The 22,277-nt window shown below is 46.7% G+C and overlaps 1 protein-coding gene across 1 annotated transcript in view; it reads left to right on the top strand.

The window, feature by feature from the left end:
* The window catches only part of LOC135050100 (zona pellucida sperm-binding protein 4-like), an 80,223-nt gene that overhangs the window by 5,036 nt on the left and 52,910 nt on the right, over positions 1-22,277 (top strand). The window contains exons 5-8 of the mRNA XM_063956258.1: positions 683-870; positions 1,879-1,979; positions 2,115-2,242; positions 5,101-5,290. Coding sequence (XP_063812328.1) covers positions 683-870; positions 1,879-1,979; positions 2,115-2,242; positions 5,101-5,290 — 607 coding nt within the window. The remainder of the gene's footprint in view (positions 1-682; positions 871-1,878; positions 1,980-2,114; positions 2,243-5,100; positions 5,291-22,277) is intronic.

Below are 22,277 nucleotides of genomic sequence, written 5' to 3'. Positions count from 1 at the left end.
CCTGCGTCTGGCTGGCTGCGGAGGCAGGGGGGCTTCCACAAATCAGTGATGCAATTACATTGCGATCACATCGCTGCCAGGTATTTGCTTCCTGGCGGCCTTGCCCTGTGCTGAGCGGTCCCCAGCATGAGATCGCAGACAGTTGCAGTTTTGCTAAAATTGCAAAACTGAAGCTGAATAAGGGCCACAGGCCCTGATACAGCATGGGTTGTAGTTCTGCAAAAAATCTCACAACTACAACCCTTTACACAAGCATGAAGGGGGGGATGCCCAGCACAGGGCAAGTCCACCCCGCATGCTGGGCCCATCACCCATTCCCTTCCCTGCTAACATGTGAACGCATTGCTCAGCAGTGAAGCGCTCGCGTGTTAAGGGTAGCCCCCTGTCTGCACAGCCTAGCTGTGAAGGCAGACTGCTACCCATAATGTTTAGGCTTGCAGCGGGTGCGTTATGTCTCGCAGTGGCTGCGTGTTACGTCACGCAGCCTCCATGGGCCACCCCGCAAATGGTCTGCATCTCACAAACTGTCGCATCTCACTGTGTGCGCACGAGCAGTGTGGCTTCTGCGCTGCGCACACTCCAGAAGGGCTTCAGCATGTCAGTGCATTGTAGATGCGTTCAATGCTAAATTAGGCCCAAAGTATACTAAATGTGAGCCTTGTCTGTACAATCTTATTGCCAGTGACTGTCCGATGTACCAAGGATGCGCTCATCTCAATTGCTGTCTCTAAAGACCTAACCCAGCCTCCCCTCCGGCTAGACTCCATCCACATGATGAAAGGAAGAGATGCGGCATGTAGCCCCACACTGAGGACCTCTGGATTTGTTCTTTTCCAATTCAGTCTTTCAGCCTGTGGAACAACCTCTAGCGTAAGTGTGGAGAAGAAATGTCTCAGCCTCCCAGAGGGGGAATATATTTGGGGGGATCCGCCCCAATATTCCTAATGCATAAATCTATACTTATCTGTTGTAATAGCTTAGTGGTGAGAATACTGCTAGACAGGATTTCACATGCAGCCATCAGAGATCTATCTAATCTATCCTGTAAGTATGAACTAGATTTCGGATTGACATTTAATTGATTGGATCGCCACTGAGAGAGAATGGGAATTATACACTTAAATGGAACCATCTGTACTAGATCTCCACTAGGTTGCCTTGATGCCATCAGTCAGCACAGCATCGGTAGTAACAGGAAATGTAGTAGGGTATTTGATTTAATACCACAATAAGAAAATATAATAGGGGAAAATTTATCAAACCTTCTAAAGTGGACAAGTGGAGTTGTTGTCTTTAACAACCAGTCAGCATCTAGTACATTCTATAAATTATAGTTGGAATCTGGTTGCTATGGGCAACTCCTGCACTTATGCTCTGTAGAAGGATTGAGTAACCTCCCACTAAAGTTAGATTTTCAGCAGTAGTGGTAATGACTAGTGGCATGAGACTCTTGGTGCAGTTTAGTCAGTGCCATAACTCCCCCTCTAGAGACCATTGTGTCCGATCTCTGTATGGACTGAAATCTCATCTTCCTCATGTTAGGTGGAGAAAGTCAACTTACCTGCTGTAATTTTCATTCCCCATGCCACAAGTGTACTGTAGTGTATGGGAGGGCTCCATGGAGTGTAACTAATAAACCATCATTTACAATCCCTCCTGGTCAATTTTTAATGCATTAACAGGTCATCATATGAAAAAGAATAGCATGCAAAGCTAAAAAACGTGCAAGATACAACAGGACAAATACCTGGATAAATGTGAAAGCAAAGGGTTAAAAACATCTGTCCTGCAGAGTTTAGCGGCCTGTAGTATGTCAGGTCATCAGACTTTATATAAAATGTGTGTGTATATAAATATCTCTATCTGTATGGCACACAGGAACGGGATGGTACAGTGAGCTATGAGAACATTATGGTTGCAGAGACTGATAATGTGAGAAGCCAGAATGTAACGGCTGCAGAGCTGGGCAGCCCATTAAGGTAACCTTTTGATATGTCTTGTTTGTCTGAATCTAGCATGGATGAACCTAGCATGGCTGATTATTGCTGATTGGGTGTCTGAGCATTTAATGTATAGTATTAATGGTAACCATATGTTCTTCTCTATCTGTGTAGGCTGCACATCCAATGTAGCTTGAATCCCAGTGTTCCATCTGCACAGAACACTGGTGTACTTGTCCCATCATCGCCTCTTCCTGATGCTGGTCCTAAACCATCCACGTTGCAGATGAGGTTTGCTAAAGGTTATTATTCTGCACATTTTAACTCCTATGTGTTGTAGCGTATGGACCCAACAATAAATACTCGCCCACATGCAGAACTACTGTATATTGACGTTGGCCGTAGAGCAGCTCAAAAACAGAAGCAAATGTCTTGTACTCGGTCACAATCTATTTTGCCAGTTACCAAGTCTGTTGCTTTTGTGTATTTTGTGTGTGTGTGTGTGTGTGGTCCAATGGGCCTTGTGATTCAATTCTAGACCATACTTCTGTTCTGAGATATGTAGTTCCATGTATTGTTACAGTTCATCTTATACTTGGCATTAGTCCACAACATGACTCTCATGTAATACTCAGATGACCTGTATATGAAATACTATATTGGAGAGTATCCTGTGGTAAAGCAGCCTCAAGACCCTATTCCTTATTGAAGTGTGAATATTGCAGAGCACAAAACTGAACTTCACATTTATTATTTATTTATTTATTAACCGTTTCTTATATAGCCAAGCTTACAATCTATGGGGAAATAGGCATTGATACACGAGGATAGCTACTATCTATTGCATACAGTAGCTGTCCACCAGACTGCAAAAGTTCTTGGTGGGCTGCATGATATCGCATCACAGCAGTGATGAACCAGGGTCAGGAGGACAGGAACGTGAAGAAAGAAAGAAAATATGTGGGGGATGTGTGTGTGCTGTACTGTGGGGATCTCATTGGATAGGAAAGCTATGAAGGTAATGTGATCGGTTCTGGAATTTGATAAGCTTGTCTGAATAGGTGAGTTTTCAGGGAACGTTTGAAGACTAGAGGAGAGTCTTATTGTACGTTGTAGGGCATTCCACAGAGTGGGTGCAGCCCGCAGAAAGTCCTGTAATCGGGCATGGGAGGAAGTAATGAGTGTGGATGAAAGACTTAGATCTTGTGAAGAGCGAAGGGGCTGGGTTGGGGGATATTTTGAGATAAGCGAAGAGATGTATGGTTAATAGCCTTGTATGTAAGTAACAGTATTTTATATTGAATATGGTAGAATACCGGTAGCCAATGGAGGGACTGACAAAGTGGGTCTGCAGACGATGAATGTCTAGCGGGGAATATTAGCCTCGAAGCTGCATTCAGAATGGATTGTAATGGTGAAAGTCTCTTCTTACTAAGACCAGTAAGAGGATGCGGGAGATAATGAGAGCATGGATTAGGGTTTTAGCAGTGTCTTGTGTAAGGTATGATCGTATTTTGGATATGTTTCTTAGATGCATGTAACATGATTTTGAGACAGATTGAATGTGGGGAGCAAAGGACAGTTCTGAGTCAAGTATGACAACTAGGCAGCAAGCTTGTGGTGTAGGGTTGATTCTAGAGTTCTCAACAGATATAGAAACATCAGGTTGGTAACTGCTATTGGCTGGTGGAAATATAATTAACTCTGTTTTGGAAATATTAAGTTTGAGGTGGCGAGATGACATCCAAGATGAAATGGCAGAGAGGCATTCAGTGACCTGACCCAATACAGATAGAGACAAATCAGGGGAGGATAGGTAGCTTTGAGTATCATCTGCGTACAGATGATACTGAAATCCAAAAGAACTGATTAGTTTCCCAAGAGATGAGGTATAGATTGAGAAAAGCAGAGGACCCAAGACGGAGCCTTGTGGTACTCCAACTGAAAGAGGTAGCGAAGAGGAGGTGGATTCAGAGAAACTGACACTGAAAGAGCTATTAGATACTGTAGGTAGGATAGGAACCAAGAGAGGGCCGTGTCCTGAAGACCCTGTGCAGTGTTTGTATGAGAAGAGAGTGGTCAAAAGCAGCAGGGAGATCTAGAAGAATGAGTAGTGAGTAATGGCCTTTAGACTTTGCAGTGACTAGATCATTCACTACTTTAGTCAGTGCTGTCTCTGTGGACTTTTGGGAGCGAAAGCCTGCTTGATGGGAGTCCAATAAATTGTAGGAGTTAAAGTGTGTGAGGCGAGTGTAGGCAAGTTTCTCAAGTAGCTTGGAGAGACATGGGAGCTGAGAGATGGGACGGTAGTTTGAGAGAGAGTTAAGGTCAGAATTTTGTTTTTTTCAGAATGGGAGTAATCACTGCATGCTTTAACAGTGAAGGAAAGATACCAGTAGACAGACAGACAGAGATTACAGATGTTGGTTAAGGTTGGGATGAGCACAGGAGACAGAGCTTTACTTATTTGTGAGGGTATAGGATCAAGAGGAGAGGTAGTAGAGTAGCAGGATGAGAAGAGTGTTGATACTTCATCTTCATTAGTGGGATCAAATGAAGAGAGAGTGCCAGAGGGTTCAGGTAAGGAATTCAGTAGATCACTGGTTGAGGAAGAGCATACCGTTTCATCTTGGATCTTGTGTATCTTGTCCTTTAAGTAGGAAGCAAGATCTTGCGCCTTGATAGTGGCTGGCGGGTTGGGTGAAGGAGGGTTGAGAAGTGATTTAAATGTATTAAAAAGTTGTTTGGGGTTAGAGGCTTGAGCAGCGATAAGAGTTTGGAAATATGTATGTTTGGCAGTGTCCAGAGCATTACGGTAAGAATGGTAGACAGTCTTATATGTGAGGAAGTCACTTGGAATACAAGATTTACGCCACTGGCGTTCAACTTTACGTGACTGTTTTTGTAGTTACTTACTTGTTACTTTAGAGTTCTGAGATACTGTATGTAGTTCCATGTAACTTTACAGTTCATCTTATACTTGGCATTAGTCCACAACATGTTGCTTTTGTGTATTGTCGTGTGTGTGTGTGTGGTCCAATGGGCCTTGTGATTCAATTCTAGACCATACTTCTGTTCTGAGTTATGTAGTTCCATGTAACTTTACAGTTCATCTTGTACTTGGCATTAGTCTACAACATGACTCTCATGTAATACTCAGATGACCTGTATATGAAATACTATATTGATGGAGAGTATCCTGTGGTAAAGCAGCCTCAAGACCCTATTCCTGTTGAAGTCCGAATATTGCAGAGCACAGAACTGAACTTTACATTAACTCTTCATCAGTGCTGGGCTACCCCAACTGAAGACTCGGAGCATGAGCTTAAATGGCTTTTTCTGGATAATGGGTGAGATGTGTGTCACATTGTATAAGGTGATTTGCATAAGGTATATAGATGTGTAACCAACTAAATATCGTGATTGAATAGTCTAGGTATGATTCGTGGAACTACACATCCCAGCAAGTTGTACTGCATTTGCTGATTATGTCAAATGAATATCATGATTGAATAGTCTAGGTATATTGAAAAAGCGAGTTTTTTTTTTGTTCTCTTTGTAAAGATATAGTTGGCTGCCTTATTGGTATGTAATGTCTGTTTTTCTAAGCTAATTTATGGCCTTAGCTTAAAGGGGGGGTTGTATTGGGTGGAGTTTGCAATCATTGCATTCACATGGATATTGTTCCTATTTGAAGTCTAGTATACGGCTGGATAGCCATCGGCTGGTCGTGCTTCCATAGAAGTGCTGACATAAAGGTGTTATTATAAAAATAGCGTTATGCCTGCGTTAAGCCGAAGGAAAACAGAAGGGAAACATCAACACACCAACACTACCACAAAAGAACTGCTTTAATGCCTCAAAAGTAGGTAATTCATCTTATGCATATTATCTGTTTTTAAAAACCTATGAAAAGGCATCCCCAATCTGCTCACTACAGTTCTCTCTTAGGCAAACTTATGTATGTTTCTTGATGTAATGATTTCTTGTAAATGTCATTGCATGTGTGGGGAAGTTGCTCGGTGAAACATTTTATTATTGCATACTGACTGGTGTTTACCTCCTTTGAACATTTACCATTGTGTTCAGGTGTACTATATCTTTATATTTAGTAAGGTGTAGTCATGGTGTAAAAGACAGAGTATGATTACCGATTAGTAAAAGAAAACAAATACTGAGCAACATCCCCAAACAGGTAATTTCAACTTTAAACGTATCATTTATTTGTACGCTCTGGACATGGCTACTAATAGCAAATGCACAGACAAAATTCTTAAAGCTATGTGTGCAAATGCTAGGAGCTTAGGAGACAAAATTCCAGAGCTAATTGCAATAATGACAAGGGATAACCTGGATTTTGTGGCAATTACAGAGTCTTGGTGCAATGAGAATCATGACTGGGACTTGGCTATACCAGGATACAATTTATTTAGGAAAGATAGAATAGGAAGAATAGGAGGAGGGGTAGCAATGTATGTGAAAAAAGCATAAATGCTACTTTAATACAAAATATTGAAGCCAAAACTGAGGCCCTTTGGGTCACCATAGAAACTGGGAAGGACATTATTCGCATTGGGGTGATCTATAGACCACCAGGCCAGGGGCAGGATTTGGACAGTAACCTATTGTTGGAAATCTCTAAAATGGCTTTTAAGGGAGAAGTCATAATCATGGGAGACTTTAATTTACCTGATGTAAATTGGGAGGGGTCTTTTGCAAGTTCAGCTACATGTGGCAAATTTTTACATTCCTTACAGGGAGCATCTCTCAAGCAATTGGTGAGGGAGCCCACTCGCAAAGACTCAATATTTGATCTAATTCTTACAAATGGTGATAGGATATTTGATATATGTGGGTGAGCACCTGGGATCCAGTAATCATCAAGCAGTATGGTTTAGTATAAAGACAGGATCCAACTCCTGTCACACAAAAACAAAGGTGTTGGATTTTAGAAATGCTGACTTTGCAAAAATGGGGAGATGTTTAAGTTATTCATTGGCAGACTGGAGGAACTTGGAAGGAGTGCAGGAGAGGTGGAAAAAACTGAAAAGTGCATTACTAAGTGCAACAGACCTTTGTATCAAAATGGTTAGGAAAAGCACCAGGAAAAGGAAGGCAGTGTGGTTCACAAAAGAAGTATCAACTAGTGTGAAAGCAAAAAAGATGGCTTTTAGGAAATACAAACAGACTCAAAATAATAACGACAAAGAGGTGTATCTGGACAGACGGAAGGATGCTAAGAAAGTGATCAGACGTGCAAAGGCAGAAGCTGAGGAGAAAATGGCCCAGTCAGATAAAGGGGGTAAAACTTTTTTTAAGTATATAAGTGAAAGGAGAAAATCAAATGGAGGAATAATAAGACTTAAGGCAGAGAGTGGGCATTTGGTGGAGGGAGACAAGGCAATAGCAGATCACCTAAATAAATAATTATTTTTGCTCAGTATTTACTACAGAAGAAGGGATGGGGCCACAGTTAAGTTGCAAGGACATTCATAAAAATGAGGTAGATGAAAATACATTTACAGAGGAGAAGGTCCTAACAGAACTTTCAAAACTAAAAGTGGATAAATCAATGGGACCAGATGGGATACACCCAAGGATACTCAAAGAGCTAAAAGATGTGCTGGTTACACCTGTAACAGAATTATTTAACCAGTCACTAAATACAGGTGCTATTCCAGAGGACTGGAAAAGAGCAAATGTAGTTCCACTGCACAAAAGTGGAAGCAAGGAAGAAGCAAGTAACTACAGACCAGTAAGCCTTACATCAGTAGTAGGGAAAGTAATGGAAAAACTATTAAAAGAAAGAGTAGTGGAATATCTTAAATCAAACAACTTACAGGATCCAAAACAGCATGGATTTACTGGTGGGAGATCATGCCAAACAAATCTTATTGACTTTTTTGACTCTGTGATGAAAATAATAGATCAAGGGGGAGCTGTAGATATAGCATATCTAGACTTTAGTAAGGCATTTGACACTGTCCCACATCGCAGACTGCTAAATAAACTTGAAAGCCTGGGGGTGGATTATAAATCAGTTAAATGGATAAGAACCTGGTTGCAGGATAGGAAACAGACAGTCGTAGTTAATGGAGTGCAATCTATGGAGGGAAATGTTACCAGTGGAGTACCCCAGGGATCTGTACTTGGTCCAGTTCTCTTTAATATCTTTGTTGGTGACATTGCAGATGGTATTGAAGGGAAGATATGCCTTTTTGCAGATGATACAAAGATATGCAACAGGGTAGACACACCGGGAGGGGTCAAACAAATGATTAATGACCTAGGTAGGCTTGAGAAATGGTCAAGAACGTGGCAACTACAGTTTAATGCTAAAAAATGCAAAATCATGCACTTGGGTCTCAAAAACCCAAAGGCTAAGTATAGTATCAAGGGTACTATAATGGAAACTACTGAGGAGGAAAGAGATTTAGGAGTCACTATTTCAAGTGACTTGAAGGCAGGAAAGCAATGCAACAAAGCAATGAGAAAGGCAAGTCAGATGCTTGGTTGCATAGGGAGAGGAATCAGTAGCAGGAAAAAAGAAGTGATAATGCCACTGTATAGGTCATTGGTACGGCCCCATCTGGAATACTGTGTCCAGTTCTGGAGACCCTATCTCCAGAAGGATATAAATACATTAGAGAGTGTACAAAGAAGGGCAACTAAAATGGTGCATGGCCTACATCACAAAACTTACCCGGAAAGGCTAAAAGATCTTAACATGTACAGTTTGGAGGAGAGAAGGGAAAGGGGGGACATGATAGAAACTTTCAAATATATCAAGGGTCTTAACAAAGTTCAGGAGGGAAACATTCTTCAAAGGAAAAGAAGTATTAGAACTCGAGGGCATACATTGAGACTGGAGGGGGGGAGGTTCAGGGGAAATTTAAGGAAAAATTACTTCACAGAAAGGGTAGTGGATAAGTGGAATAGCCTCCCATCAGAGGTGGTAGAGGCTAAGACTGTAGGGCAATTTAAACATGCTTGGGACAGGCATATGAATATCCTTACAAAGAATTAAGGTTAAAAAAGGGTTGAGATTGCCTAAAGGATAAAATAAAAAAGGGGCAGACTAGATGGGCCAAGTGGTTCTTATCTGCCGTCAAATTCTATGTTTCTATGTTTAAATATATTTGGTTTTCTACCTTGTACCAACGTAGGATGTCTATTTGCTCAAGACTGTTTCCTGTCCGTGACACCTTTTTCAGTCTCATTTCAAAAAATAGGAAATGGCTGCAATATATTTCCATCTCATGTCATGTAGGTACATAAAAAAATGGTATCTCCCTCATAGGAAGGTCCTCTAAAATGGTTTTACATGGTACAATACTATTTAATGTATATAGATACTGTATATCAGAAGCTGGACATTCACTATACAATTATCTGTCAATAGATCACACAGATAACTGTATAGTGCAGGCCTGGCCAACCTGTGGCTCTCCAGCTGTTGTAAAACTACAAGTCCCATCATGCTTTGCCACAGTTGTGCTATTAGGAAATGCTAAAACTGTGGCAGGGCATGCTGGGATGTGTAGTTTCACAACATCTGGAGAGCCACAGGTTGGTCAGGCCTGGTATAGAGCATTGCTGTGACTGACCACTAATTACCGGACAAGCTGACACTGTCCAGCATTTCCGAAAGATTTGATAATTGAATGGCCAAACTAGGCAGTGTATGTGCTGCTGTTACTGGCTGGCTGCCTGCCTGCCTGACATTTCCCCTGTCTCTTCACAGGAGAGGAACAGGGAAATGAGGGGTGGAACGCAGATTTCGTGGCCATACACTGTGAGATATCTGTGTAAAGTGTGTCTGACCAACACTAAACACATTAGTATGACATACGAGTGCTTCTGTAACGCATAACCTGGGGAGGCAGCAACTCATACTCATGCTGTCCCAATGTTTCTGATCACAACACTGACCAGTCTGCTCCACTCACTCGCCGGATCCTCTCTCAGCTCTTGTTCCTCCTCTCTTCACCTGTCCCCGCTCCTGCCCTCACCCGTCTCCCTCACCTGCTCGCCAGCAGCAGGAGGGAGAGCCAAGCACACGAAGAAGACGCTGCTTTCTATAATGTCTACAATGGACAGTGCTACAGCTGTCTGGCACATAGTATGGCAGCCAATCTGGGTAGATGCAACGGCGTGCCCACAGGGCAAATGCACCATCTGCACCACCCTAGTTACGGCCCTGTCAGGGTGTTTGGGGAGTTATGAATGGGAAGGAAAAGTTGTTAGAACATTTGAGAGTGGGTTTTGGAGGGGGGGTGAGTAATAACAAGTAGATAGATATATATAGATATATATAATTATACACACACACACACACACACACACACACACACACACACACACACACACACACACACACACACACTTCAGCACTCACCATAGCAAACTCGCTTATCCTTGAAACCTGGCAACTGTATCACACATAATATAACTGCAAATACAGTATGCCCACTAGGTTTAATGTGCACCTGCCACATACCTTATGGCTTTTAAAGGTACACTAGTCACCTGACACTGGCTGATAAATTGCTAAGGAGCAGCTGACACAGGTTTAGAACAATTGAGTTTACATAGGGGTGCATGAAAAAGCTTGTGGCCACAGTTAATTAGAGATGAGCGCCTGAAATTTTTCGGGTTTTGGGTTCGGTTCCGCGGCCGTGTTTTGGGTTCGAACGCGTTTTGGCAAAACCTCACCGAATTTTTTTTGTCGGATTCGGGTGTGTTTTGGATTCGGGTGTTTTTTTAAAAAAACACTAAAAAACAGCTTAAATCATAGAATTTGGGGGTCATTTTGATCCCAAAGTATTATTAACCTCAAAAACCATAATTTACACTCATTTTCAGTCTATTCTGAATACCTCACACCTCACAATATTATTTTTAGTCCTAAAATTTGCACCGAGGTCGCTGTGTGAGTAAGATAAGCGACCCTAGTGGCCGACACAAACACCGGGCCCATCTAGGAGTGGCACTGCAGTGTCACGCAGGATGTCCCTTCCAAAAAACCCTCCCCAAACAGCACATGACGCAAAGAAAAAAAGAGGCGCAATGAGGTAGCTGTGTGAGTAAGATTAGCGACCCTAGTGGCCGACACAAACACCGGGCCCATCTAGGAGTGGCACTGCAGTGTCACGCAGGATGGCCCTTCCAAAAAACCCTCCCCAAACAGCACATGACGCAAAGAAAAAAAGAGGCGCAATGAGGTAGCTGTGTGAGTAAGATTAGCGACCCTAGTGGCCGACACAAACACCGGGCCCATCTAGGAGTGGCACTGCAGTGTCACGCAGGATGTCCCTTCCAAAAAACCCTCCCCAATCAGCACATGATGCAAAGAAAAAGAAAAGAAAAAAGAGGTGCAAGATGGAATTGTCCTTGGGCCCTCCCACCCACCCTTATGTTGTATAAACAAAACAGGACATGCACACTTTAACCAACCCATCATTTCAGTGACAGGGTCTGCCACACGACTGTGACTGATATGACGGGTTGGTTTGGACCCCCCCCAAAAAAGAAGCAATTAATCTCTCCTTGCACAAACTGGCTCTACAGAGGCAAGATGTCCACCTCATCTTCACCCTCCGATATATCACCGTGTACATCCCCCTCCTCACAGATTATCAATTCGTCCCCACTGGAATCCACCATCTCAGCTCCCTGTGTACTTTGTGGAGGCAATTGCTGCTGGTCAATGTCTCCGCGGAGGAATTGATTATAATTCATTTTAATGAACATCATCTTCTCCACATTTTCTGGATGTAACCTCGTACGCCGATTGCTGACAAGGTGAGCGGCGGCACTAAACACTCTTTCGGAGTACACACTTGTGGGAGGGCAACTTAGGTAGAATAAAGCCAGTTTGTGCAAGGGCCTCCAAATTGCCTCTTTTTCCTGCCAGTATAAGTACGGACTGTGTGACGTGCCTACTTGGATGCGGTCACTCATATAATCCTCCACCATTCTATCAATGTTGAGAGAATCATATGCAGTGACAGTAGACGACATGTCCGTAATCGTTGTCGGGTCCTTCAGTCCGGACCAGATGTCAGCATCAGCAGTCGCTCCAGACTGCCCTGCATCACCGCCAGCGGGTGGGCTCGGAATTCTGAGCCTTTTCCTCGCACCCCCAGTTGCGGGAGAATGTGAAGGAGGAGATGTTGACAGGTCGCGTTCCGCTTGACTTGACAATTTTGTCACCAGCAGGTCTTTCAACCCCAGCAGACTTGTGTCTGCCGGAAAGAGAGATCCAAGGTAGGCTTTAAATCTAGGATCGAGCACGGTGGCCAAAATGTAGTGCTCTGATTTCAACAGATTGACCACCCGTGAATCCTTGTTAAGCGAATTAAGGGCTGCATCCACAAGTCCCACATGCCTAGCGGAATCGCTCCCTTTTAGCTCCTCCTTCAATGTCTCCAGCTTCTTCTGCAAAAGCCTGATGAGGGGAATGACCTGACTCAGGCTGGCAGTGTCTGAACTGACTTCACGTGTGGCAAGTTCAAAGGGCATCAGAACCTTGCACAACGTTGAAATCATTCTCCACTGCACTTGAGACAGGTGCATTCCACCTCCTATATCGTGCTCAATTGTATAGGCTTGAATGGCCTTTTGCTGCTCCTCCAACCTCTGAAGCATATAGAGGGTTGAATTCCACCTCGTTACCACTTCTTGCTTCAGATGATGGCAGGGCAGGTTCAGTAGTTTTTGGTGGTGCTCCAGTCTTCTGTACGTGGTGCCTGTACGCCGAAAGTGTCCCGCAATTCTTCTGGCCACCGACAGCATCTCTTGCACGCCCCTGTCGTTTTTTGTTTTTTTTTAAACACATTTTATTGGATGGATCGTAAAATAAGTACAATGATAACATAACAGAACACCCGAACATCTTGGGTGCTTAAAGAACAGGCATAATTAGGGTGAATTGTTACAACAACAGAGTAGATCCGATTTTTGTTTTTGTGTTTTCCCATGTTTAGAGATTCAAGTCAGAGCATAAGAGATGGGGAACTCTCGGCAACGGAGTGGCCTTCCGTCATAGAGAGTCAGCAGAAGAGATGAGAGGAGGAAAGTGCTCAGATAGCGAGCAGGAGGGAACAGGAAAGCATAGGAGGCTGGGCACCTCCGGTTGAAGAGAAGAGGGGGGGGGAGTAGAGAAAGGGTGATGGGGTGGAGGGGTAGCCTTCGGGGGCAGGAGGTGAATAGGGCCTTGGCATGCCGTGTCAGGTTATAAATGGAGACGGAGCCTGTTGCAGGATTAGCCACGGGGACCATACTTTATCAAATCGCTTCGAAGTGTTACGAATGACTGCGGTCATGTATTCCATTTTGTGGACATACCATATCCGGGAAATTATCACCGGCATTGGTGAGGGGGTCGGGTTCTTCCAGTCTGTGGCAATTTGGCAAGTCATTGCCGAAACTATATGTCGGAATAGTTTGTTTTGGTGTCTATTGAGGGTGGGAAGGGACATGGGGAGCAAGAAGTATTGGGAATCAGGGGAGATGGAGGTGTCAAATAGGCGCGAAAGCAAAGTGATGAGTTCACCCCATATTTTATAGATTTTGGGGCAAGCCCACCATATGTGTAAGAATGAACCACTGTCCGTACAGCCCCTCCAGCATCCATCTGGGGTGCCGGGGAACATAGTATGCAGACGGGAAGGGACATAGTACCATCGGTATAGTAATTTATAGATATTTTCTTTAATTCTCACACATATGGAGCTGGAAGCGGCATTGTCCCATATATCTACCCAGTCTTCATTGTCTATAGTAAGTCCCAGTTCCTTTTCCCATGCTGATTCGTGAGGGGCCCGGGATGTTGTGGGGAGGTCGTCCAGGAGGGCGTAAATATCTGATATGAGGCCTTTAGTGTTGGTGCGTTTCCAGCTAATGTATTCGAAGGGGGATAGATGTCTGTGGAGAAGGGTAGTGGTGGTGGTGGAGTGGAAATGTCTAATTTGCAGATAGCGAAAGAAGTCCGATGAGGGGATTACTGTTCCTTCACGGATATCTGTGAATTGTGGGAAAGTAGCTGTGGAGGTGATATCATTAACATATAGTATACCACTCGAGCGCCAAGATGTATGCGTGGCTCCACTCATACCTGGCGGAAAGGCTGGGTTGTGAAACAACGGGATTAGCGGGGACGGGTATGGGGCCAAGCTGAACCGTCTGTTTGTCAGGTCCCAAGTCGCTAGGGAGCGACCTACTACAGGGTGCGATAGGGCCGCACGGGGACGCCGGTTCCGGTGGAGCCACAATAGAGAAGATAGCGTGGCTAGGCCCGTCTCCTCCGCCTCAATCCCCACCCAGACCTTCCTTGTTCCGCCCTCGTTGCACCATTGTGCACATTGAGCGAGTTGCGCGGCGTAAAAGTATTTCTTAAAGTCCGGGATACCCAGGCCGCCGCCTCTGGAGGGGCGTTGGAGCAGTTTAAGTCTGACTCGTGGGCGTTTGTGGTTCCAAATAAAAAGGGAGGATTGGCGTTGTAGGGTCTTGAAGACATAGGTAGGGACGTAAATCGGGAGGGTCTGAAATAAGTACAGGAGTCGGGGGAGCACGCTCATCTTAACGGAGTTGATTCTGCCTATCCACGATATAAAATAACTGGACCAATCCACCAAGTCCTCCTTAATTATCTGTAATAAACGGGGATAATTTGCTTGGAAAAGTTGGTGGTGATGGTGAGTCAAGTACACACCAAGGTATTTAATTTTCTTGGTATGCCAGTTACAGGGGAGGGTAGTTTGAAGGTCCTGTTTAAGAGCTGCCGGGATATAAAAGTTGAGGGCCTCTGTTTTGTTCACATTTATTTTATAGCCAGAGAGCTGGGAGTATGAATTGATCTCGGATAGAAGAGCAGGGAGAGATTGGGCTGGATCAGTGAGAGAGATCAGGACGTCGTCGGCATATAGCGCTATCTTGTGTTCGGAAAGGCCTGTGGGTATTCCATGGATTGCACTGTTATTACGGATCCTTGCTGCTAGGGGCTCCATGACTAGTGCAAAAATTAAGGGGGAAAGGGGGCATCCCTGCCTGGTACCATTGGTGATTCCGAAACTGGAGGAGGAGACACCGTTAACCATGACCTGGGCTGACGGGGAGCGGTAGAGTGCTTTGATTCCCTCTAGAAAGTTTCCGGAGAATCCCATTTTGTCAAGGACTGCGAAGGCAAAAGGCCACGATATGCGGTCAAAGGCCTTCTCCGCATCGAGAGCCAAAATGAGAGAGGGAAGTTTCCGTTTTTGGATTGAGTATATTAGATCTATTGCCCTTCTGGTGTTGTCAGACGCCTGGCGTCCAGGGATGAAGCCGACCTGGTCCGGGTGGACCAGGCCGGGCATCAAGGGACCCAGACGGTTAGCTAATATTTTCGCGTATATCTTCAAGTCAACATTCAGTAATGAGATTGGTCTGTAGTTTAAGCAACTAGTCGGGTCTTTGTCAGGCTTTGGGATTACCACTATGTTGGCCCGGGTTGTCTCCGGCAGGAAGGAGGCTCCCTCGAGGATACCGTTAAACAAGGAGGCTAGGTGTGGTGCCAGTTCCTTCGCGAAGAGTTTATAATATTGGGCTGTGAAACCGTCCGGCCCTGGAGCAGCCGACGAGCGCATAGATCGTATGGCGGCTATTGTCTCCTCCTCCGAGATTCGACTGTTAAGGGCTTCCAATTGATTGTCAGATAGGGTTGGGAGGGGGGTATCAGATAGGTATGAGCGCACTCCCCCAGATCCGTCAGGAGACAGCAGGGGCGGGTCAGGTAGGTTATAAAGGGAGCTATAAAATAGGCGAAAATCTTCAGCCATCAGTTCAGGGTCATATGTATAGGTTCCCCTTTGTGACGAGTACAATTTATCTATTGCGCCCAGCGCCTGCTTACGACGAAGTTTGTTGGCTAATAGGGTATCTATTTTATCCATTTTGTCGTAGAAGCGTTGTTGCAGTTTCCGAAGTATTAGTGCCGCACGGTTGGATAGGAGGGTGTTTAGCTGTCCCCGGAGGGAGTCTATCTGAGTGAGTAAAGAGGGATCGGGGGATACTTTATGTTTGGATAGTAAGGTGGCTATTTCTGATTCGATGGGAGGCTATCTCCTGTGCAGCTTTTTTCCTAATTGCCGACGATTTTGCTAACAAGGTGCCGCGGATCGTGGCTTTGTGCGCTTCCCAAAGGATATTAAGTGGGATGTCAGGAGACATATTTTCGGTGAAATAGTGTGCGATCGCTAGTCTAGTTTCCTCTAGTGCAGAAGGGTGTTGTAGAAGCGAGTCGTTAAGGCGCCATTTGTATTTCCTATGAGGCGCTCGGTGTATATCTATGAGGAGGTAGACCCCAGCGTGGTCCGTCCAAGTCAGTGGTGTGATGCCCGTATCCGAGATCAATGGCACTAGGGCAGAGGATATGTGGATCATATCAATCCTGGAGTAGTGTTGATGTGGAGCAGAGAAGTGCGTAAAATCTTTGATGTGGGGGTTTTGGGAACGCCAAGTGTCACAGAGGCCGTGGAGTTTCATGATGGCGGTGAGTGTGCGGGAAGCCCGGGGGAGAGTCGTTATAGAAGCGTGGGGCGGAGGACTGGATCTATCTAGCAAGGGGTCAATTATGGTATTAAAGTCGCCACCCATGATAATGCTTCCCTGTGCTTCTCGTGATAGGCGTTTAGAGAGAGAGTCAAAAAACAAAGATTGGTCTTGATTGGGGGCGTAGACGGAGACCAAAGTGAGAGCCTTAGAACGGAGGGTACCCATTACCATAAGGAACCGTCCATCTGGGTCTATCACTGTCCTGGAATGGATAAACGGGATATTACGATGAACTAAGATGGCTACACCCCGTTTTTTACAGTCTGCTGAGGCAAAATAGGACTGGGAGAACCATTTGCCCAGAAGCCGGGTGTGGGGACCGGTGAGGTGTGTTTCCTGTAGGAATGCTACGTCAACTTTCTCACGTCTGCAAGCACTCAGGAACACGGTACGCTTCCTAGGGGAGTTCAGGCCATTTACATTGACCGAAAATATTTTAAGAGACATGGTTATTTACGTGGAGGAGTATGGCGTTTTGCCGGGTATAGTCCAGCAAGGTACAATTTATGCAAGGCGAAGGCCACCCCTCCAGGCCAAGCGAGAGAAGGAGCGGGAAGGTCGAGCAGAGGCCACAAGAAAAGAGAGAGAAAGAAGAACATAGAAAAGAAGAAGAAATACCCCAAATGGGGAAACATCCCTGTGTTTGTGGGTCCCACTCAGGGGCCGCACGGGAAAAGCATCTAATAAGTAACATTATTAACAACAGTAAGGGATTATGGGGGGGTAACTGAGCTACCATGTGGGAGGATATGAGTCTCCCGGGCCACAAGGGCTGAGGGTGGCTATAACCATTTTACATTTATGGCAGACATAATATAATATAGGACTCTGAGAACTGTGTCCTAGCAACAAAAATGCAAACATAAAACCAAAAATAGGGAGGGGGAGGGGAGGGGGGGGGAATTGGGCAAGAGGGGAGGGGGAGGAAAGAGAAAAAAAGAAGGGGGGGAGGGGGGAATACCACAGGGGTGCAAACAATCATAACTTAATTATAACAGCATTAACCGAGGATAGTTACGATACTGGTATTTGAGCTGATGTCGAGTTCTCCACTGCTCCCACTCGTTTCGAGTCGTGGAGGCGTTGCATCGTCAGTTCGTGCACTATACACGTCGGGGGGGTTTCCCCAGTTCAGGGAGGATCCTTGTCCACATTGCGCTGTCGGGTCACCCGTGTCCAGTCAGGAAGAGGGGGCTGAGGGTGTGGCGGTTTAGATGATGAGGCCGCCATGTCATCTTCAGCTGATGTTGGGAGGAGATCTAGCTTTGCCAGCAATTCCTGTCCTTGGGTTAGGGTCTTGACCGAGTGGACAGAGTTATTAACCGAAACGTGTAAATGGAAGGGGAATCCCCATCTATATCTGATCTGGTGTTGTCGCAGGATCCGGGTGACCGGTTGGAGGTCTCGCCGTTTTTGGATGGTGGAGGGTGCCAGGTCCTGGAAAATCTGCAACTGCGTGCCTTTGAACAGGATCTCCGATGAATCTCGAACTGAGGACAAAATTTTTTCCTTCGAGCGGAAGTAATGGAAACGGACAATAACATCCCTGGGTGGTTGGGCGGGAGACGGTTTTGCCCGGAGTGCTCTATGTGCCCTGTCGCAGAGACATTCTTCGACCGTAAGGTCCGGTACCAAGTGTGTGAAGAATTCTCTCAAGAATGTTGGTAGCGATGGGCCGAGGACCGATTCTGGGACGCCGCGTATGCGAAGATTATTTCTACGCGAGCGATTTTCTTGGTCCTCTTGTCGCTCCTTGAGGGTCTCCATTTCCTCGTGCAATCTAGCGAGTTCACTGTCAATGCGGTGTTGGGAGCGGCAGAGATCGTCTGTCTTTGTTTCCAAAGCGTCCGTCCGGATACCGAGAACTGTAAGATCCGATTTAAATTCAGCTATAGCGTTCGAGAGTTCCTGTTTGAACGCGGACTGCACTCCCTCCAGTAGGCTCGACATAACCGCCTGTATCTGGGGATCGATACCCGCTTCCGAGAAACACGGGGAGGGGGGGGAGCTTGCGGCCATGGTGGGGTTCTGTGGGCCCTTAGTCTTTGAGCCAAAGAAGTTAGTCTGAGCTTGCGTTGCTTTTTTGTTTTTGGACATAGTGGTATATATAAAAAAAAGGGGAGGATAGGAGTGGTGGTAAAAAAGGAAAAAGGGAAGAAAAATTATTGATAGGAGGACACAGGTCAGTCCGTTTAATGAGCAAGTACTCTGGTCAGGTCTGATCCTCCAACCGCGGGGCTGGGGGTAGGGTGCCAGAGTGTTATATATGGAGTCCAACCATTTAGCTATGGCACATGTAGTATATGATTATTTTGCGTTAAATCATCTTGCAAGTCGTCTTAAGGATAGGTCTGGGATGTATGGATCCGAGTGTCATAACGCTGAGACCGCGTCTTTTCCAGGTGCCAGCTCCGCTGTCGAGGCAGGTCGCAGTCCAACCCCCTATTCAGTGGCCCGGTCACTCATGGTTGGTATTAAAGCACTTCCATAACCGGTGCCGGCGGTGGTGTAAACAGAATCTGGGCTCTTACAGAGGTGAGGAGTGTGTGGTATAGTGCGGCTTTTCTTTACTCTGGCTGGGTGCCAGAAAGTAAAATGGCGACTCTGGGTTCCTGTCGTGGGTTTCTATGGAGCAGGGGTGCAGATAAGAAATAGGTGCTGTGGAGACAGCGGGTACTCACAATATTGCAGGTTTGCTGGATGCTGCAGGCCCCTTTTTTTTTCCCCTTCCTTTTTGGCTGTGCTGCAGAGACTTCTAGGGCGGCAGATGTGCACCCCGGGACCCGCCTCGGAGGGTGGGGAGCAGGGTAAGGATGAGGCCACTGGGTCCACTGGGAGAAGGTTCCCCACGATATGCGGCGTCCTGGGCCGCCTAAACGATCGGGTCGTCAGTCGTAAGATGATGGAGGCGCTTCCGGTTCAAGAGGAGCTGCGGCCGTCTCAGGGAGCTCGGGCCGCACTGAGAGGACAAGTCGAGACCCAAAGCAGTGAGTGCAGTAGGGGTCGGGCCGGTCACCGTCGATTCGCGGCAGGGATCCGGAGGGTCTGCGATGCTCCACAGCGCGGCCGGCTGGTAGCTGGAGGTCCCGGTCTGAGTGGGTGGGGTAGGCCGCAACCCGCAGAGAGGCCTAGAGCCCCTCCCGGCTCCGCGGACACTAACCCCAGGCAGGCAGAAAGAAGGAGAATATGTTTACAGGGAGTTGGAGCGTGGGTGAGGGGAGCAAGAGTGATTTTAAGGAACCTATAATAATTATTTTTTTATTATTTTTATTATTATTATTTTTATTTTATTTTTATTTTTATTTTCCCCCCTTATTTTACAGTGAGTATCCGGTGCGGCCCCAGAGAGCGCCCGGGGGACAGAGGCTCTGATGAAGTCTCCCCAGGCAGCGCCAGAAGCACATCCGCTGCAAGGGGTCCAAGTGTGGGCGCAGCGCCAGTAATCAAAATGGCGCCTCCCGTGTCCCGACCTCCGTGGAAGCTCCCGGCCGTCTAGGCCTCCGGAGGTCACCAGTCGGGTAGTCAGGGACGGGTGCAGTGGCCGTGCGGCGCCCAGGTCGGGACCCGCCAATCCGGGCGGTAAGCGGGCGGAGTAGTCTCGGCTGGGGAAAGCGGCACAGTCCTCCCGCCTTCGGCTCCCCTCAGCGCAACGACGGCGTCCCGCGGGCCTCCATCCGAGGCAAGGGGGCAGCGGGCAACACTCACCTCCCACCGAGGAACAAAGTGAAGCGTCCCGCAGGGAGTAGAATCCCGATGTGGTGGGGGGCACCCCCTCTGGCGAACTCCAGCCACCCAAGGCCGCCTCCTCCGGGGCAGCAGCGAGACGGAGGTCCCGGCTTCACCTGGGACAGAAGGCCGCAACCCGCACGGGTGTAGGGGACACCCGCCGGCTCCGCGGACCTCACTGCCCGATACAGGTATACCCCAGCTGATAAAGGGGGGTCCCCAAAATCACTAAGGAGCAGCAGAATGGCAGTTTATTCGGGCGTAAGGCAGGAGCTCCACTGCAACACGTCTGCCCAGATCTGCAGCTAGGCCACGCCCCCGCCCCTGTCGTTTTTTTAAAAAATTCTGCACCACCAAATTCAAGGTATGTGCAAAACATGGGACGTGCTGGAATTTGCCCATATTTAATGCACACACAATATTGCTGGCGTTGTCCGATGCCACAAATCCACAGGAGAGTCCAATTGGGGTAAGCCATTCCGCGATGATCTTCCTCAGTTGCCGTAAGAGGTTTTCAGCTGTGTGCGTATTCTGGAAAGCGGTGATACAAAGCGTAGCCTGCCTAGGAAAGAGTTGGCGTTTGCGAGATGCTGCTACTGGTGCCGCCGCTGCTGTTCTTGCGGCGGGAGTCCATACATCTACCCAGTGGGCTGTCACAGTCATATAGTCCTGACCCTGCCCTGCTCCACTTGTCCACATGTCCGTGGTTAAGTGGACATTGGGTACAGCTGCATTTTTTAGGACACTGGTGACTCTTTTTCTGAGGTCTGTGTACATTTTCGGTATCGCCTGCCTAGAGAAATGGAACCTAGATGGTATTTGGTACCGGGGACACAGTACCTCCAACAAGTCTCTAGTTGGCTCTGCAGTAATGATGGATACCGGAACCACGTTTCTCACCACCCAGGATGCCAAGGCCTCCGTTATCCGCTTTGCAGTAGGATGACTGCTGTGATATTTCATCTTCCTCGCAAAGGACTGTTGAACAGTCAATTGCTTACTGGAAGTAGTACAAGTGGGCTTACGACTTCCCCTCTGGGATGACCATCGACTCCCAGCGGCAACAACAGCAGCGCCAGCAGCAGTAGGCGTTACACGCAAGGATGCATCGGAGGAATCCCAGGCAGGAGAGGACTCGTCAGAATTGCCAGTGACATGGCCTGCAGGACTATTGGCATTCCTGGGGAAGGAGGAAATTGACACTGAGGGAGTTGGTGGGGTGGTTTGCGTGAGCTTGGTTACAAGAGGAAGGGATTTACTGGTCAGTGGACTGCTTCCGCTGTCACCCAAAGTTTTTGAACTTGTCACTGACTTATTATGAATGCGCTGCAGGTGACGTATAAGGGAGGATGTTCCGAGGTGGTTAACGTCCTTACCCCTACTTATTACAGCTTGACAAAGGGAACACACGGCTTGACACCTGTTGTCCGCATTTCTGGTGAAATACCTCCACACCGAAGAGCTGATTTTTTTGGTATTTTCACCTGGCATGTCAACGGCCATATTCCTCCCACGGACAACAGGTGTCTCCCCGGGTGCCTGACTTAAACAAACCACCTCACCATCAGAATCCTCCTGGTCAATTTCCTCCCCAGCGCCAGCAACACCCATATCCTCCTCATCCTGGTGTACTTCAACACTGACATCTTCAATCTGACTATCAGGAACTGGACTGCGGGTGCTCCTTCCAGCACTTGCAGGGGGCGTGCAAATGGTGGAAGGCGCATGCTCTTCACGTCCAGTGTTGGGAAGGTCAGGCATCGCAACCGACACAATTGGACTCTCCTTGTGGATTTGGGATTTCGAAGAATGCACAGTTCTTTGCTGTGCTGCTTTTGCCAGCTTGAGTCTTTTCATTTTTCTAGCGAGAGGCTGAGTGCTTCCATCCTCATGTGAAGCTGAACCACTAGCCATGAACATAGGCCAGGGCCTCAGCCGTTCCTTGCCACTCCGTGTGGTAAATGGCATATTGGCAAGTTTACGCTTCTCCTCCGACAATTTTATTTTAGGTTTTGG

This window comes from Pseudophryne corroboree, chromosome 2 (assembly GCF_028390025.1).
Source record: "Pseudophryne corroboree isolate aPseCor3 chromosome 2, aPseCor3.hap2, whole genome shotgun sequence".
Classification (NCBI taxonomy): Eukaryota; Metazoa; Chordata; class Amphibia; order Anura; family Myobatrachidae; genus Pseudophryne; species Pseudophryne corroboree.
Note: the sequence above shows the minus strand (reverse complement) of the source record. Positions and strands in the feature narration are given on the sequence as shown.